General features: G+C 42.5%; 1 protein-coding gene across 2 annotated transcripts in view; it reads left to right on the forward strand.

The window, feature by feature from the left end:
• Positions 1 to 20731, forward strand: part of trappc9 (trafficking protein particle complex subunit 9) — a 319927-nt gene that overhangs the window by 91622 nt on the left and 207574 nt on the right. For both annotated transcript variants that reach the window (XM_083981671.1, XM_083981672.1), the window contains 2 exons: positions 4821 to 4973; positions 19754 to 19872. In XM_083981671.1, the coding sequence (XP_083837797.1) occupies positions 4821 to 4973; positions 19754 to 19872 (272 nt within the window). The remainder of the gene's footprint in view (positions 1 to 4820; positions 4974 to 19753; positions 19873 to 20731) is intronic.

Genomic DNA, 20731 nt, shown 5'->3' on the forward strand with positions numbered 1-20731 from the left:
AATAAAGGGGAAAATGATTGTGGAAAGGAAGGAAAGAAAGATGGAGGGGGGGAAGAGATAGGTTCAAGGAAGGAAGTAAGGAAGGGGAAAAGGATTGTGGAAAGGAAGGAAAGAGGGAAGGATGGAGGGAGGGAACAGAAGGACAACAGGAGGGTTAAACTAACCTCAGACTGGAGTGTGAGATCAGCTGTGTCTGCTGGTGATGTCTCTAACCAGACATGTAGCTTGTGTCAGGCTTTTCTTAACACCTTCCAGCTGGGTTGGGACTGAGTTTGACACTTGTCTGAATTTCCCAACTCTTTCAGCTCTGACTGTTGTAGCAGAGAAGATCCAGCATCAGCCAGTCCACCAATCACCAGTCATGTGGTTGAGTGAAGGTTTTCATAAACTCCAGAGGCAGAATCCCTTAGTGTTATCGAATAATGATATTCTTCAACTTTCATTTAATACTTACATGTTTGATTAATAAATGCCAAATTGATTCTTGTTAGCCTTCTTGTTTAATATCAATAAGCAAATGTTAGAATGCCACCACACAACTTATTGTAAAGTAGAGTCTCATTAGCATTCATTAAATAAATTTTTCTGCAGATTATTTCACATAGTTGAAATGAAACGCGGCCAAAAACACACACAACAGGTGGAAATGGGACATGACAGATAACTTATGAACAGAGGCCCAGTCACTGCATGGATCAGCCACAGAAAACCCTCAATCCTAATACCTACAACTTTAGAAAATAATAATTTAACTTTAAGAAATCAATCCAAACATTAACTGAATAGGCAACAGTCAGAGATAAATGGTGAACAAAAATAACTGCAGAGATAGTGACGTGTTATCAAGCTCATTCCAACCACACCAACACTCACACTCATACAGTGGATCTACATTCATGTTTTTTTGTTTTTTTTTTACCTCTCTCACAGTCACAGTGTGTTATCTAGCTAAGTATAGCATTTAACATAATACTGTACAATGTGAAAGGTGCTACATTTAATAAACTTCAAAATATTTCAATGGTCAGTGAGAGTTTATACTGTGGACCCAGATGTTACAAATAGACACATTACTTTCTGTAGCTGCTCAACCAGGTAACTATGAAGAGTATAATCAGACCATAGAGTTTTATGAGACTCATATTAAAGACTTACATACTAACTTAAAGTGATAGTTCACCCAAAATTCAAATTTTACTCATTATTTACTCACCCTCATGTCAACTAAGAGCTGTGAGAATTCCTCCGTTCCTTCTCTGAGTTACGGGGGGTCCGCGTAGCAGTATTTGTCCATATAATGGTTGTCAATGGATACCAACTGTCTTCGTCCAAAAAGACACACCAAAAAATATCCAAATACCTCCACGCTGCTCGTCTGTAATGTCCCTCTTGTATTGAAGCCCCGACATGAGAAATTGTTCCGAAAAAAATTAAATAAGTATGTTTTAAGCTTGTTTGTAGCGGAAGCTCCCAGTGTCTCAGTTCATTGCTCTTCCTGTGACCGGCGGAACAATTTCTCATGTCGGGGCTTCAATACAAGAGGGACATTACAGACGAGCAGCATGGAGGTATTTAGATGTTTTTTGGTGTGTCTTTTTGGACAAAGAAAGTTGGTATCCATTGACAACCATTATATGGACAAATACTGCACGGACCCCCCTGTAACTCAGAGAAGGGACGGAGGACTCAGAAAATTCTCACAGCTCTTAGTCGACATGAGGGTGAGTAGATAAAGAGTGAAATTTGAGTTTTGGGTGAACTATCCCTTTAAAGCATCTACAATTTCATGGAGCTCTTAACACAGGACTCCACGTGTGTTGATGCTGTGTCCATGTCTTTTTAAATATTTTTCTGCAGGGGTTCCATGTTGCATAATGCTTTGTGCTGGGTGTTTGTTACTGCTTCATGACATTACAACATGAAATAAATCAATGAGTGCAGTTTCCTGAGCTGCATCAGACACTTCCATCCTGAAATGTAAAATCTCTTTTTACTGAGTTAGATTTTAAATCCTCTGTATCACTGATGAGTTTCATTAAACCTTTCTCATCACTGTGTGTTTTGTTCTTCTGATCTTCTCTAAAAGCTGAACCATAACAGTGTGGTAATTTAGTCCAGAATGAGTAGAAGTGTCTCTTCTTTCAGCTTGTGCCTCTTTTGCTACAGCAGTATGTGGAAAACACAGTGGGGTGGATTACAGTGTATGGATATTGCTTTGAGAAAGAGGGAAAGTATCAGTCACAGTTGGTGAAATCTGATCAACTTAATACAAAACATTAGAAACAGTTCAAAATGCACATTTAAATCTTGAAGGTAGACTTTATGACATTGCTTTGGGTTGTAATGACAGATGTTTCTCTTAAGCTTTGACACTGCTGATTGATTCTGTCTGTGACAGCCTGTTCACCCTTTGGAGATCGTGTTTTGATTCAGAATAACTCGGTTCCTCTGATTGGTCCTGTCTGGTGCCTTTTACACTTTCCATTCTCCTGCAGGTGCGTTAACTAAGGGAGTAAGAAAGGAGGGTGAGTCAGAGCCGGAGAGGATTCACATCTCCAAAGCTGAGCTCGGTGTTGTGGACCGTGCTTCATTTCTGCTCTGACGTGGCACCGACACACGCTTCGTATGGCATTCCGAAACGCAGGAATGTCTCTGGTTAATGCGAGACACTGAGGCATGAGAGATTTCCTGGCGGTCAGCGAGGCTGCCAATATCTTGTGACTCATAGTTTAGCAGCGTTATGACAGTGACGTCATCCTCGGTCCTAGCCGAGCTGTGTACCTGTTGATTTAGAAGGCCCACTGCTGCATATTCAAGCAAATGACTTGTTTTCTCTTCCTCTTAAATCATCTTCCCATTACTCCCCCCTTTTCTCTTTTTTCTCTCTCTTATAATTCACTGCAAAGACTCTGAGTTTATGAATATTTAAAGCGGCGCGTTATTCACAAAATCTTTATTTAATGCCGCCTGCATTCGCTTGGTCTTGGAGGACTCTACAGGCTGGGGTTAAGAATGGAGCAGGGACATGTAAACTGTTGTTCTCCCCCGAGAGCTGGCGTCGAGCCTTTCTACCGGGCCCCGAGAGCAGCAAAAGGCTCACCTGCACACACACAACACAGGCCTCATTCAGGTGATGTATCAGTCATCTGATGCTCGCCTCGCGCTGGCACAAGTGGATGCAGCTGAGTCATTGATGGCAGGTAGAAGGGGCTCGGGGAGCGCCGGGGCTCAGGACGGCCAGGCAGGGGGCCAATCAGCAGCTTTGTTGCAGAGGAAGGCAAATTGCCAGAGCAACATCACAGTAGCACATGTGCAGCAGGTGTAATCAGGTGTGTGTTTCTGTCTCCCCTCCACCTTTTTTTTTTTTGGCACAAACTACAGGTACACAACCAGAAACCCACAGTGATTCTCTCTGCTAAATGCTGATGCTCCAGGCTCTCTCTGCATCTGCAAATGTTTAAACAGTTCTGAAACACTTTACTTGAATGGGTATTCATAACCATGACATGACACCAGTCATTGAGTGTCATTAAAGGATAATTTTCGTTTTTTACAACCTGGACCTTATTTCTAGCATAAAATATGATCATTCTACTCACCCAGACAACTTTGGTGTCATTTGGAGTTGTTTTGACGAAATTAGCCCCAGTGGAGCGGCGCGTATATCCGTATAATGCGAGAGCACGGGGCACGCAATGCAGCCTCTAAATAACATATTATCCGCCGCAAAACTCACTCATTTCGCCAATATTTTGTCATGATACACTAGTGCTATTCCCCTCCGAGCCCGTGGTGGCATGTTATCAACATGCTGCGCCTGTAGGTTGACTACTAACGTCTTATCTGGATGATGTCATCTCCGACCGCTGCCCCGGCGCGGCTAACTTGCTACGGCTAATGCTACGTTCGTTTCTGCGTGTTTCTGACTTGTCAGAACAAAATGAGCAGCTGGATGAAGTTCAGCTTCCACAGGCTTCCTCTCCTCAACCTGGACTCACTAAAGCTCCGGCTGGTTGAGATAAAAATGGACCTGAATCCCGAAGCTGAATGATTATTATCAGAATGAGCCGCGCAGCGGTCGGAGATGACATCATCCAGATCAGAGGTTAGTAGGTCAACCTAGAGACCCCGGATGTTGATAACATGCCACCATGGGCTCGGAGGGGAATAGCACTAGTGTATCATGACAAAATATTGGCGAAATGAGTGAGTTTTGCGGCGGATAATGTGTTATTTAGAGGCTGCATTGCGTGCCCCGTGTTCTCGCATTATACGGATATACGCGCCGCTCCACTGGGGCTAATTTCTTCAAAACAACTCCAAATGACACCAAAGTTGTCTGGGTGAGTAGAATGATCATATTTTATGCTAGAAATAAGGTTCAGGTTGTAAAAAACGAAAATTATCCTTTAAGTGTCATTCGGTAAGTTATGTCACTTTTGATGCAAAGTTGACATTGTTTGAGATGTTTTTGTTCTGACAACTTGACATAAAGACAATTTAAACTGTCATAGCAGACCTAATCGCCAAACTTTAAAAATTATGTCAAGTTCTCATAACAAGGACATCTCAAATAATGTCAACTTTGCATTAAAAGTGACATAACTTACCGAATGACACTTAACGACAGCTGTCATAAGTATTCATTGATGTTTATGACAGCTGTCATGTCATGGTTATGAGAGTTTTATGTCAATCTTATGAATACCCATTCAAGTAAAGTGTTACCAACAGTTCATTTTGCCTGCTCAGAAATTTGTCACGTGTTTTCTAAGTGTGTTCTTTGTCATTGTCTTTTGTGTGTGTGTGTGTGTGTGCAGAAAAAGTGTTTGGGGAGTTTCTGAGCTGGGAGCTGGATGAGCCTTTGTCCCACCTGCCTCTGAAGGCCGGCCAGGCCGTGACGCTCACCGTCAACATCAAGGTGAAGCTGGACTTCTCTGGCCAGGAGAACCTGCTGCAGGACCTCAACGACGGTGAGTTCACTTCACACACTGAGTCTCGTTTGAGAACCTGTAGTGTCTGTCTACTGTATAAACCTGCTGAATGATAATACAAGTTTAGGTAGACTTGGGTGAGCGCTGTCTAGCTCACTCGGTTGACCTGGGGACCCGTATACAGAGGCTATAGTCCTGGCTGCATCCGGCCCTGGGTTCGAATCCCCCGGTGTGCCATTTGCCTCTCTCTCTGCCTCCCAATTTTCTGTCTATCTCTACCGTCAAGGCAAAAAGCTCTCCTCCAAAAAAAGTTAGACTTTCCCTGGAACTGTAACCACCAGGTAAACTGCAACAACAGAAACAATTGAGTTTATATTAGATTGTGCTTTAACCCATTTCAAATTATTATCTTTAAAGGGATAGTTCAACATTTTCGAAAATTCACCTATTGCCATAATCCCCATAGTCATAGGCGTAGGTACATTACCCTTAATTATCTGTGCATGTTGTTTTGAGATCAGCGGGGCAGAGACGTGAGCTGCTCAGCGAACACAATGGAGGTGAATGGTACAGGTCCCCTGTCCCTCATCAAACTCATCAAATACACAATCCAACAACTCCAAAACACTTTCATGGACAAGTTGTGACCTGCACATTCACTACGCTATGAGATAATCATGTGTAACATTACGAAACATGAGGTAAATACTGGGAACTTGCACTTTTGAAATCACTCCTCCCAGCAGCCATGTCTGGAATGTAGTTCCGGCTATGCACTTCTCCACGATAGCGTTTTGGAGTTGTTGGATTGTGTATTTATTTGATGGGTTTTGAAGGACAGGGGACGATGTACCGTTAGCTCTATTGTGTTTGCTGAGCAGCTCACGTCTCAAAACAACATGCACCGATAATTAAAGATAATGAACCTAGTCCTATGACTATGGGGATTATGGCACTAAGCGAATTTGCCAAAATGTTGAACTATCCCTTTAAAACACCCTGAAACGGCCCTCTGATTACCGTCTGGTTCCGCATGATCACATGTTTCCAGTTAAAACACACTGGTAGGGACTTATGGCGGGTACTGATTGACATCTACAGTAGCCAATGTGATGTAGTGGGATCAGCCAGTAGGAAACAGGCTGAGACTTCTCTCCTCCTCCCACCCACTTCAGAGATAAGTCGAATGAGGATGAAACGGAGGAAGATGATGATCGATAAAAATGTTTCTGGAGTGAGACCGTATAGACCGCTGTAGTTTAATTGATAGTTTAAAGGAAAAAATAAAACATTTGAGAAATTTATTTTAATTGGATGCAAAATTCAGACCCCCCACGAGTGCAGGATTAGTCATCAAACATCTGAATTTGTAGGAAGAGAAAATACATAGATTTTCATGTAAAAGTATTACATAGGAATTTGGTTTCTATCAACAGTCAACATGTGGATACAGGATTAAAGCTGGAAAATACATTTCTCATTTCATGAGGTCTTTGAGATTTGATTCCTGTTTGACTTGGTTAGTCACCGTATCACCCTGTGTGGTGTAATACTACACAAACTCTCCCTGAGCCGCTACTGCAGCAGAAACACGACACAAGAGCAACACACGTATTTGTTCATGTGCACCCAAACAAACTCAGGTTGTTGTTTTATTTTTCACGCAACAGTCGCACAGAAAATGAAACATGATCTGCTGACTTGGATGAACAATCGCAACAGTCTCCGGTAACCATGGCGATACACACATTTTTGTTTCCTGTCACCACTCCATGCGCTGCCAGATGAAGGCTCTTCATGTGAAGTGGCATCAGTGGGATGTTGGCCTGCATTAACAACAGGTTAACACAACTGTTGTAGGTAATTACAGTAGTAGCTTTAAAGCAGCAAAGACAGGTTGTATCCACGGAGGCAGATGCTCCTTCTGTTCTGTTGTTTCTGCCTTATTTAAGATTCAGCAGTAATAGGAGCGAGGTCTCAAGGTCTCTACACCTCCATTTCTTTCCCAGCTCCCGGCTGCCTCACTTCAACCCTCGGATTCCCTCTCTTGTAATTCTTATTCCTGCTTTAACAAAAAAAAAAAAATAGAAAGAACGTCTGACCTTCTTCCCCGACCTTCGCGGCTCATTCGCTGCGTGCCTTCTCCAGTCTTTTCTCATAGTTCACACTCAGCCTCTTTTCTTCCCCGTCTCGCTCCTGACCTCTCCATCTCTCCGTCAGATGGTGGAGCCTCTCCACCGCAGACTCCACAGGGCGGATGGATATTAGCGAGCGATCAATACGGAGCTGCGTGCGCTCCACGGAGACTTTGGCTGATGACTGGGGAAGTAAACACACAGGGCGCCGCGCTGTTTGTCTCAGCCCCGGCTCCGCTCTTCTCATGAGGTCATTTAAGCGATACTGGTTCGGTGTTTTAATTAGCGCAGCAATAATTGGGGCCCTGAATGGAGGAGATAAGACGCGGTTCTGTCTAAACAGCAGCAACTGAATGCAGTTATTATGGCAACATTACGGGATGCAGTTTTTGCTAAACACCATTTGATGCTATCTGGCACTCTAATACATTTATGTAATTGCATTAATAATGTTGTGTTGTGTTAATATACGGATGAACCTATTTGCACAAAGCCAGTGGTTCTGCTTTGTTCTTAGTGTGTGCCATCTTTGCTAATTAAACTATATGGAACCCACTTTGTTTTACTGTAGGCACAACTGGTTCATTAGGCAACACATTTTATAATTACAGACATTTTTTTATTCTATGTGACTGAAAACCTGTTGTTTTGAGATGTTTATCCCTCACAGAAAAAACACATGTGATTCACATGTGAAGTTCATGTGTTTTTTTCTTCACATGTGCTCTACATGGTAACACATGTGGTAACATGCGATCACACCACATGTGATCAAATTACCATGTAGAGCACATGTGTAAAACATGTTACCACATGTGGAAAATGGGTTCACATGGGAATTCACATGTGATTCATGTAAAATTGGTCCAAAACCACGGTGTGATGTACAAATAACATTATTCCCATGTGCAAAATTTTTCACATGTGAAGTTAAAGCAGAAGTAAGCGGAATGTTTGTGTTAATATAAGTCTTCAATAGTTGTATCTTCTGACAGCAATCACTTACATAGAGTGTTTGGTCTGACACACGGGTCTGTCAGTCACTCTGCTCTGCTGTAAGCCCAGGAGAAAACTTTCCTTGTATCCTACAACCTTTATCCAATGAGGAGAGAGAACGGCATAAAGGGGCAGTCCTCTCTGTGTGTGCAGCCAAGGGATGCGCTTGAATGTGGTGACGTAGGGACGAGGGCGGGGACTGCTAACTCCATCGGCTGACAAGAAGTTAGCCAAAACCACCGGATCGCTTACTTCTGCTTTAATGTGTTTTTTCTGAAAAAACACCATACTAGAGCCCAAAGCTGCTGCACTGGTGTGCTGCCATCTTGGACATACTAAGGACGTCAGTCATCAGGCTCTGGCACTGGGACAGTTTACAGTTCTTCTTTCTGAGAATTAAATTAGAACATATGCAACCTAATTAAATATTTTTAATGGCTGATTGATAATAATAGTAAACTGTTCTGAGGTTTTTATTTATTCTTCAAAAAAGTGTCAACACATAAACAGTTGTTCATGCTAACACTGGCCATGTAGCAGTACTGTAGGTAAACATATAAATAACTCTTTAAATGCAAACATAGAAGTATGATACATGTTAGTACTCAGTTTGATCATTAAGAAAAGGTGTTCAAATGGCAGTCATCATGTCTTGATACTGTCCAGTAGTTATTGTGTCCAGTCATCTTTACATGTAGCACTGGGTTAATGGTTTGAGCCTCTTTTAACCTTTTGCACCCACACACAGACACACAGACACACAGACACACACACATAGTGCACACTGACACAAACCAAAGACAGCAGGCAAAATTGCTAGGTGTTGAATCAATGAATTCATATTCTCTCAGAGAATTTTAATACGAAGGCAGCAGCTAATTTGTCCTATAAAATTATAAATAATACATTTTGTTTTGTGTCGAAATAGAATGATATCACTAAAAAGAGATATCACTTACTAATTAGTAACAATATATATATATATATATATATATATATATATATTTTAACTCTGGACATAAGTAGATTCTCCTGCTGCTAGTGTTTATTTCTAAGCCAAGCTAATTGGTACTTGACATTAGCTTCACCTCGCTCTTGACAAAGAGTGGAAATATGTGCATTGTTAAATATTTAGTTTGAACATATAAACTGCAATAATTACACAAATCAGATAAATACCTGCCTCCTCCTACTTCCAGTTATATAAAACAAGTTGTTGCAATTTGAAAATATAACACTTAGGACCATTTTGTTGCCCCATTGTTGCAGGCACGTTCATAGAAACCTGATGAAATGATAAATATTCATGGTCAGTGAACCAGGACTGAATGAAAGTTGTGTGATGACCGTGAACATATGGATTCTCATGAATGAACGGTCTTCACCTCACTCTGGTGAGAAAAGTCCACATATGCACTCTTCTTCTCTCTGCCTGTCACTCTTTCACACCTTCTCTTTCTCCAGCTCCGCAGCCTGAGGACAGATGATAGCTCACAGTGTGTGTGTGTGTGTGTCAGAATCTGTCCGACGTGTGTTTTGCGATAACATCAGCACTTCCCTATTAATATAGTAAGTGCAGGCCTCAGATGACTGAGGGTGGCTGGTACCAGATTCACACCTCACACAGTGTCGAGAGCGAGTCACTTTATCATCGGCGGCGGTCAGATATCTGCTTTTCATTGATCCGTCTGTATTCATATTCAAGTTGCGACGCACTCGACGTCCTTTTGTGTCTCAGCCGAGGCTGAGGGGGACGAATCGGACGAGGACGCAGAAAGCAGTGCTGGGGTGAGGGGGGGCGTTGGAACAACAAGCCCAGCCTCATTGATTTATCCCCAGACGCGTTTATTCCTCGCTTTGGGTCCGGCTCGAGACCACGACGCCATAACTCAGGATGGGCTGAGAGTGATGTCATCACTCAGGACTAATGGGCCCTGACTTACAGCGAGCTTTATCCTGTTAAATGGTGTGAGTGTCGTACCTAATTGCGGCGCTACCGCCCACATTAATGATGTGGTTGTTCTTTGAAGACTGCACCTTGTACCACAGTGAACGCCTGCGTCTGAGGCAACAAGAAACACATTATACAGAGAGAAACACGGAGGAACTAGAAGTTCAGTGTAAATTAGAAAGAGACAGGAGTTGCTGTCTGTGTTTTCTCATTGTTTGTCCTCAGCCGACATCGGCGAGACGATGCACCGCTCTCCTACTTGTGTAGTTAGTTTGCAGTTACCTAACTTGTTATTTAAGCTTGTAGCAGCAGGCTTAGCCCGTAAGAATGCTTTTTAAAGTAACAACCTGTGACATGTTCATGTTGCATCTCCGTTTTGCTACTCTCTGTTGTCAAGTGTTACAACAAAGTTAATGTTGAACCTTCAGCCCTGTTCCTGAAAGCCTTTCCATCTGTCTGGTCATGTCAGAACAGATGGGTGTCAAACCTCAAGACCTGTGTTGTTGTGACTAAAGTGAAGCCATAGCATGGAGATCATCAGGTGTCAAAAGACAGAAAGAGTTTGGATGCGTCAGGGAGGAGAGGGGATGGTGGTTGAGGATCACCTTTTGTTAAAATGTTCTTCTCAGAGCTGGGGTTTATCTTTAGACCAACCTCTGTGTTGATCCATTCTGGGAGATGGAACTGGAACCTGAACTCAGAGGTTTTCACAAGAAAGAACAATCTGTTTTTATCCACCATTTTCCGGAGAACGACGCTGGGTGTCGCCATGACACTCCATTCATTATTAGCTGGGCTAACCGTTAGCTGTTAGCAGTGTCTTCAATAACTCAATAAACGGCCCATGAAAAAATATGTTTTCCAGCGGATATCCTAGTTACAACATGACTGAGCCAATGGATCATGGGAAAATAAAGTGGTGAATAGGTGGAAGTGATGAAGAAGATGAGAGAGTTTAGATGAGAGAAGTAAAAACAGTAATAATGAAGGCTCTGACTGGGGGCACTGTTATAGCTTGACTGATTGACATCTTTATTGTCCCCAAGGGGCAATTTGATTTACAACCACCTGTTGGCGCAATCAAACACATAGGATAAAAACACTGAAAGTAGTAAAATAAGTTAGAAAATAAAACATAAACATACAATGAACACATGGTTGTCATCAAGATTTTAACAGAATCCAATCTCTACAGCTGATCTAAATATTTAACAGCTGATGGTACAAACGGTGTCAGGTATCTGTCAGACCTTGCCTCTCAAGCAGTGTTGTTTTTGGCAGACATTTTAGATTTAGTCTTAGTCTTTTGGACTAAAATGCTTATTAGTTATAGTCAATTTTAGTCATTTCTATATGTGATAGTTTTAGTCCAGTTTTAGTTGACGGAAACTCAGTCAGTTTTTGTAAAAAAAAAAAGTATAGTCTTTTAACAAATTAATTCAACAAGTAGGATATTGGAGGTTGCTGTTGGGCAGAAACATTTTATCTCCATATTCCAACTTTGTAACGTTTTTCCAACATATTTCAACTGTTTTTTTTTTCATGAATTGATGCCCACTTCATCATACAAGGGTGTCACACATAAGTTGTGAAAATAGCAGATCTACTGTATAAGTTCAACACATTGCAACACATTGTGAGCTTGTAGATCGGCTATTTTCACCAATGATTACAAACTCGTCATGTTTTCGTTGTCAGAGAGCCATGTTTATCTCGTCACCGTCTCGTTATCGTCATGAAAAAAAGGGGCGTCAACGAAATAATTTTGTCATTGTCATCGTTGATGAAAACAACACTGTTCCCTAGAAAAGACCAACCTCCAAATAGCCAAAACGCTGGATGCTGAGGCAGGGCCGTTGTTTAGGGGAGAAAGGTGATGATAATTCTAGGGGCCCAGTGCCCAGTAGTAGGGCCCCCCAAAACCCAGTAGTCTAATCTTTGTATGACTGAATTATTCTGCTTTCAGCATTCAGCGGCTTTCAGCATTCACCCGTATTTACTTCAGGAAATGCATTCTCTAGTTCTGCATAAGACCCTGACTAATACTCATAGTAATGCTGCATTAGCATCAAAACAAAGTAGGCTTTTTTTTTTTTTTGCGTTGCGTTGCGTTGCGTTGCGTTGCGTTGCGTTGCGTTGTGTTGCGTTGCGTTGCGTACAAACCGATGAGAGGAGAAACGTCTTTCCAGACAAATACAAGTCCAGTTGCCTAAGATTCAATTCGCCCAGAAAAGAACGATGACCTGGATGAATGAGAATATCCATCCAAAGTATAGGCAAAATAAAAAATGATAATACATACGTAGCCTAAGAAAAACAAAAGTGGAAAAGTCAGGGGGGTAGGGGGCCCACTTTAGTATTCTTTCAGGGGGCCCAGAATTCCTAGCAACGGCCCTGTGCTGAGGGTCTGCCAGGCTGGCCTTACCTCTCCTTATAGCATTAGCATTATACTTTCATTCTTGCAGGGAATCACATGCAGACTTGCAGAGAAGGGCATATAGTTAGTACTAAGGTACTTGACAGCATGGAAGCAATATGTCTTTGTAAATGTCTGTGCATAAATGAAGCTTTTCTCTGTGGACAGCAGCGACCCGTGCTTCTGTCTGTTTACTCTCAGCTCCAGAACTGGACACTTCTCATCAGGATGAGTGGAGCACTTGGCTGCAGTGTGTTGGATGGATAGGCCCACAGCTCTACATTGCTGTGTTACATCCAAGAGTGTGTGTGTGTGTTTGTTGCCTTCACGAGTAGCTCATCTGACTGCAACAGGCAAACAGACAGGAAATCATTGGATAAATAAACACAAGGATGTGAAAACTAGTGAGACACTGAGCCTTGTGTGTTCTGTCATGGCTACATATTGTCAGTTTGCGTTGGAACAAGCGATTGCAGCATCGTGGACGTCTTCCAGGACAGACTCTCTGAATATGTGCAGACAGATTTTAATTTTCTACAGGATATAATCTTAGTCCGTTCTGTACAAACATGTCATCATTCTCACTGTCTTATTAAAGGTGACATATTATTGAAATGTCACTTTTTGAAGGCTCTTTGTCTTGCCTTCCGGCCCCCAAAATGTGAGAATTGACAAAAATATCTGTAATTTCCAGGCTCCCTAGGTTAAAGAGAAACTATTCAGGATTTTTCCAGTGGCTATGCTATTTTTACCTTAATTAAAAAGCTCTGGAGTAATTGTGATAGTTAACTACATGACTTTTGACTTGTTACAAGTGAGAACGCTCTCAAGTTGGAGGCTCTCTGCCTTCATCTTTTGTTTATGACAGTTAAGACTACACACGTTGTAACATTGTATGTGATATATAACGTTATCCACTGCTCCATGTGTTGATTTTTCACCAGCTTGGTTGTAAACAAATGCACATGGCCAGGAGGAGGGTTAGCAAAACAGCAGAAAAGTGACCAGACTAGCATAGTTCCTATTTAAAATCCATGTAGTTTTAAGAGCTGTTCCCTCAGTTGTCTGACAGTGATGTAATTAGTTTTCACATTTGCATAACCCCACCCCTACCTGGTACCAGTAGAAGGGGCGGGGCAAGCAGTGGTTCATTTGCATTTAAAGGGACAGGCACTGAAAGCAGCCGTTCTGAACAGGGCTGTTTAGAGAGGATGAAAAGAGCTGTGATGTTTGATCCTTGGGGGATTTAGACCAAAGCATGTCACAGACATGTCTTTAAGACACCTGGGGACTATTTGAATTTGTGGAAAGGGGCATGATATGTCTCCTTTAAAAAAAACAGCAAAAAGTGGCACAAACCAGCTGTAGGTGAGAGAGTGGCTGGAGATGTGTAATTATGTCATCAATGACTGGAATTGTTGTAACTAAACTACTGATTTACACTTTGTCATGCTTCAGTTTTCAATCACCAGACCTCTCTATGAGGACAGATCCTTATCATGGAAACTACTGTGTATTCAGTCAAATACTGAGGTACAAAATAGGAGATATTTAGCTCCACTGGTTTAATGAAAGCAAAAATAGTTTTTTTCTAGTATAGGTTCACATTTTTCTAATTACACCCAGCAGCTCTTGCAGCAAAGGAAACAGTATCCTTCCTGTTCCAGTTTCCCAGTTTGTTAGAAATGTAAAGGCGAAGTGAGCAGCCGTCATGAGCAGCACCGTCCACCGCAGCTGAACAAAGATCTGAGAGCAGAACACAGAAACCTCAGGACACCCAACACACAGAAGATGAAAGGCGAGTGACGACAGGACCAGACACTCTGTTTTAACAGTGTGTGGAAGATACCAAGGCCTGTTTGTTACTGAAGTCAAGGGGGGGGAGTGTACGACAGTTGGCCGTAAAATGAGAAAGCCCTTACTAGAGGATTAATAGCTGTTGTTAAATTGACTCAAGTTAAACACCATGAAAACCTCTGCACGCCGCTCATTTGTCACCACTGTTCAAACTGAAGTAGCTGTTTGGAGATGAGTTCCCTCTGATTCCAGATCTGTGTATATTACACACAGCTTCCTGCTCATCATGTACCTGTAAGACAGAGAGCGGCGTAATGATGTCCTTACAGTCTCAGCGTTGCATCAGCTCAGAATAAATGCGTTTCCAATGAGATGCTGTGTGATTCTGCCGTAATAGCTTTATTTTTTTCTCTCTCTGTTGTTTGAATTGGATTAATGGTGTGTTTGATGTCCAGCAATAACACAAAGCTGCAGTATCTGTCACAGTGGGTTTGCTCACAGTTATGAAAAATGGCTTTGTTCATCTGTAGTTGTCAAACGGAGGTCGGTGTTTGAGTCGCTCCCTTTAACAGGATATTGAAGGGAGAGGGGGGGTTAATGTTTTTATGCAATAACAGGTCATTAATTGCATATGTATTGGATGGGAAAAAAGCCTTGTGAATGTGAAAACAGTTGGCAATGCAGAAATCAACTGAATCTGATAAAGCTATAGTGTGTTGACCTATAGTTTGACTGTTATGTCAGGAGTGACACTTTGTGCTGAGAAATGCTGGATTCACCTGGTCCCTCCCCGAGCAACTAGACAGATAGTGACTGGAGGGAGGGGACGAGGGAGGGGACGATGGTGAGCAGTGCCATTGTTAATCATGCTGCCCATTACTCACACAGTCTCTGTGCCACAGGACAGCAAGTCATGTGTACAAGTCCCACTGTGTCCCGTCCAACCTGTACCCTCCATTGAACCATACAGTCCATAATATGAACTGGCCATATTTCGGGGGTCTGGATCTATATGTCATCTGTTTTATCAGTATCATTCGCAGACGCTGCCCAGAGAGTCATGAGAGTAACGCCGCCGAATCGCCGTTTATGGTCAGAACTACGACGGTATGTGATCGTCTTCCAACCTCTGACTTTAATTCTTGATGAATGAAAACATGAGTCTGTCTTGCGCCGGTCAAAGATTTTCACGGTGCGCGGAGGCTCATAAATGTAGTGTGAAAACACTTCGCTTTTCCAAAACTCCTCGTTGTCCCTTTAAGGAGTGGTGGGGGTTTATTCTTCTATGGCCCTTTCCTTTTTTGTTTTTTTATTTATTTATATTTTTTGCTTTTCCATTTGCACTCGAGCGTGACGTCCGACACGAGAAACAGACGCGCTAATTTCAAAAACACACCGGCAACAGTGACCACTGATCTGTACTGAGACGTGTGTTATTCTTTTACATGAGTTAAATGATGCTGTGTGGAAAACCATGCTGTGGTCTGTAATCGAGGTGCAGACGAGTGAGTTTGGAGCTGACGAGAGGATCAATAAAAGCGAGCGAGACGAAGCGGCTGTAGCTGCCATGATATGACGACCCCGCACACAGTGAAGAGGAAGTATGAAGAACTCAGCTGTGATGGAGAAGGACCTAAACCGAGATGAGTCGGGTGGAAAAGCAAAGTAATAGTGACTGATTATTATTGTGCATCTGCCCAAATACTTTAAGCAGTGGTGGCAATAATTTAGTCGTGGCGGGCCGCCACAAAAAAATGCATGTAGCAGAAACCCTGCATTAGGTAAACCTGATGTACAGGAAAAGGTGCAACCCCTCAAACACAGACATCATAAGACAGTAAATCCAACATTTAAAACAAGTTAAAGTTCTTCAGTGCTTATCAAAATGCTAAACAAGGTTTTATCTGCTCTTACTTCCTGACTGATAATTCTGGATCAGTTCAAGAACACAAAATGAACTGTTTTGAATCTTGTGAGCAGCAGCATCTCTTGTTGGTTTATGTGTTTTTGTTTGCCTCTAACTTGCACAGTGTTAGTGGTTGTTCCTAACTCTCCCTCTGAGCTGTCTGTAGCCCCGCCCCCCCATTACCATCCCATTGACAGAATTGGTGGTCATGTATAAATCCTTGGTTGGTTCATTCAGTACAGCTCAACATGGAAACACGGTGCTGATTTCTTCACATCATATGGATGTCAGCACAGGATTCTTATTGGCTTATCTTTCACACTGATTTTGGGCTGTCCCAGATCTGACATAGATTATGATTCACGACAGTACACAAATAGTCCGGCCCCTAACATCAAGTACTGCTGCCATTTGTTTTCTAGAGAAAATATATTATATTTAATAAAAAACAACTCTTTGCCTTTATCATTTATTATCAGTATCAGGAGTCTCTGTGTTTTCTGATCCTCTCCACTTCACTGCTCCTGTTGTTTGCTGTGAGTACAAACTCAACCCTCCTGTGTTTACCCGCTATCGTGATAAATTCAGCATAATTCACACTTTCCCAGCATTTATTCCAGCAGCAGTCGTTCCACACAAATCAATCTTTTTATTTTCTCCCATAGTTGTTTCTATTTCACCAGTCTTGGCTGGTTCTGATTGTTCTGTGGATGTCCGTCTGTCATGAACCCCAACGCTCGAGCTGCCGCAAAAGCCGGTAATTTCCCTCCCTCTTAGGGGAAATTGCAGGGCTTCGAAGCCCGGCTGACGTCAGAGAGTGATATGAGTCCTTTGACGTCAGAGCGTGGGCTCTGGGCGTCATTTTTTTTTTTTTTTGAGGATTGTGTGAGCGGGTGGAAAAAGCAGCAGCCCCTGTGGTGGAGCCCAACGCAGCTGCTGATAGTGCAGCTGCTCCAGCGTCCACACTGCTGCTGTCAAGGTCATGAATGTAAAATCATTCATTTATTCTTCACATGCTTATAGTTGAGCCATGAGCTCTTTGAACTCTGGAGTTCTCTTAAATCATTCAGAATATTACAAACTAAATTGCCTCTAAAGAAACGACTGTACCATAAGAAACAAGTGTTATATACAGCACACAGTGATCACAGTATATTGAGATAAGTACATTGCATCATATACTGTGATGTTTTTATATCATTGAGGTAGACAGAGTATTATACACACCTCTCAGTGTAACACAGTGCAATTCAACAGCAGCACAAACTCCAAAATGACCATAAAGGTGAACCAGTGCCACTATGCTCATCTACTGTTGTTAGGTTGAATCAGCTTTGACTGTGGACTTCCAGGTGACTGCTGCCTCTTCTGTCAAGCTTTTCATTCTCATAAAGCAAACATGCAGTAACCATCAGGTTGTACACAGAGGTCAGTTTCCAGCCAGTGAAGTCATGACGGTTGTTGTTAGCTTCAGTGTGTCACCATTGGGTAATGCCAACGCTGTCAAGTTGGTGGTTAAAAATTTAGTCTCCAGCTGTTTAAAAGTGGCTTAAAACAAAGAGGCCAGAGGAAGGATCAAAGCACATGGCAAATAATGGCTGCACACACAGTGTGATGCCAACAGGCTGAGCCTGACTCTCAGGTTAATTCTGTCATTTTGTCACTTTTACTAAAGAGTACAGTAGATTGAGCATGGGGTATAAATGATGTGTTTCACCAGTTTATCACTGGTTTGACTCACGTTTCCTTTTATACCGTCGACATAGTAGAACACTAATGACCTGTGGCAGTATTATCAAGCATCTTAGAGTCCCATTTTAGTCTTAAGTGATGAGAATTTGTGGAATTTACTGCGGTCCGGTGGTTTCAACTAACTTCTAAGTTGGCTAACTTCTAAGTTCTAAGTTAGCAGTCCCCGCCCTCGTCCCTACGTCACCACATTCACGCGCATCCCTTGGCTGCACACACAGAGAGGACTGCCCCTTTATGCCGTTCTCTCTCCTCATTGGATAAAGGTTGTAGGATACAAGGAAAGTTTTCTCCTCGGCTTACAGCAGAGCAGAGTGACTGACAGACCCGTGTTTCAGACCAAACACTCTATAGAAGTGATTGCTGTCGGAAGATAGAACTATTTAAGACTTAGCCTATATTAACACAAACATTCACCTTACTTCTGCTTTAAGTGCTGAGAATTTGTGGAATTTACTGCTACTCTCAAACTTAAGAATAAAAGTTATTTATCAAATTTCTCAAGTCTAAGAATGACTCCTACTCCCCCCGATATTTCAGAGAGCTCCAGAGGAATCCTCAGTGGTGAGGAGTTTCCAGTAGGGGACGGCACTGAGGCAAGAGAGACGTGGGCCAACCTTCTGGAAGGACGTTCTGGCTTTGTTTGATGATGAGCAGTTGGTTAAATGATAATGTTTGAACAGAGTGGGTATCATCCTTGTCAGGGATTCAAAGGGATAGCTCAACATTTTGGCAAAATGGCCCATTGCCATAATCCCTATAGTTTTAGGAGTAGGTTCGTTACCTTTAATTGTCGGTGCAAGCTACTTTTAGAACGGTGGAGCAGAGCCGTGAGCTGCTCAGAGCTTCTCTGGAGTTTCTCTGGTGTGCTGCTGTTTTTTTGGAACAAAAACCTGCAGCCACACTGGCCCTTTATGGAATAGTTTGTCCATGTCTGGGCTAGTAAGACATGCTAACATTTGCAACGTATACACATAAACATGGGCTGTTTACTTTTTTCTTTGTATTTGGAGTTCCTGCAGTAATGCAACAGGTATAATTACTGTTGCGTCATCATCTTCTGTCAGTGATGATGATCAATCTGTGTCTGAAACCTGGGTGCACTGCTCAGTATTGACTGAACTGCTGACTGTCTATATAACATACAGTAGGACTTAATGAATGGCTGAATAAAGTGGCCTCAGGTCCGGTGGTAAACTGATCCATTTCTTTTTGCTCATACCTTTAGGAGAGAAAACAAACACTCCCCGAACCCTTCAGAGAAATCTAAAGCTTTACAGCGCGGAGCTGTTGAGGAAATGGTTGCTAAGCAATGATCAGACAATCGTTGGCCAAGGGTGGTGCATGGGAAGTAGAGATACGATGATATAAAACACATTCAGCACATTTATTTGCACTGTACATTTTGTATTTTACACATTTTTGCAGTTTTTGTGGAGTCTTTGAAAACAATTGCTCAAAGCCACAATGTGACAATGTTATTTTTCATTGCCTGTCAGCAATTACACAAAGGGAAAGGCTGGAAAACATGGATCCCAGTGTCTCTGTATGCAGCGTGATTTCACTTTTTTTTTTATGCCTGTTTCATGGGGATCATTAAGTAAAATGTGAGGAACATGGTTATTCTGGGAAATGTTAAAAATCACCGACTTAACATGAGGTAGATGAAGCAAAGCCAGTACATAGAAATATAATGAAAACAATTAATCACAAAGTAGCTCATGTACTGTAAAATGTTGTAATGCATCACAGACTGTTTGCTTTGACGCTCTGCCCAGCTGCTGTTTAATGATCGCCGTCTCTCTGCACTTTGTTGTTGTGGTTTAGTTGTGTTTTTGCTGACTGTGTGATGGCGCGGTGTCTTTTCAGATGGGATCAGTGTGACGGGTCTGCCAATCTCCAGTCCGCTGCGCCAACTCCTCAAACCCCGGCCCGAGAACAAGGCTGTCAGCAGCGAGTCTGGCAAAGCAGAGTACAGCCACATTAAGGTGAGCAACAACAGCACCTGCAAAATGCATTAACAAAAAAACAACAACAAAGCTCTATTGTTTTCCGCTCCAGCCTGGATCAAGATGCAAGCAGTGTTTTCTTTTCTTTCTTTTTTTTCCCTCTTATTTGTGTTTCCTCGCTTCAAGCGTAGCTTCAGGGGAAATGCATTTTCAACCTGGTGCAGTCTCACTGCACCTTCTCTGCAGATAATGAAGATTTCAGGTTTGGCTATTTGACCCTCTGGCTCTGACTCTATCTCTGCCTGCATCTACAATGTGTACAGTCAGAGAGGTAATATATAGTATGACTTTCCACACAACTGCAGCTGTAAACGTGTGTGCTTATGGGAAGAACGCTGGGTTCATGTAACTTGTGTCTGTCCTTGGAAAATGGAGGAAAAGGTTTACAGGGTTTTTGTGTGAAACGGCAAAGAGGACAACAAAATCTATTCTGACAAGGAAGGAAAAGAGGTGAGGAGGAGACAGGTGGCTGGACTGAGCCGTCCAGCAGGGGACAAGGTTTTGTTGAAATGGGCGTTCGGACCGAGTCGACCTGCTGACGGTCATCTGGAGCCACGCTGCCAGCAGGTGTGCTGCCTGCATTGTCTTAAAGGGATAGTTCACCCAAGATTGAAATTGCACTCATTATATCCTCCCCCTCATGTGGACTAAGGGCTGGGAGAAGTTTCAGAGTCCTCCGTGGCTTCTCTGAGTTACAGGGGGTCTCGGCGTAGCAGTGCATGTCCATATAACGGTTGCAAATGGAAACTAACTGTCTTCGTAACAAAAAGACACACCAAAAAACATCCAAATACCTCCATGCTGCTCGTATGTAATGTCTGTCTTGTATTGAAGCCCC

This window comes from Trachurus trachurus (assembly GCF_905171665.1).
Source record: "Trachurus trachurus genome assembly, chromosome: 11".
NCBI classification, from domain to species: domain Eukaryota; kingdom Metazoa; phylum Chordata; class Actinopteri; order Carangiformes; family Carangidae; genus Trachurus; species Trachurus trachurus.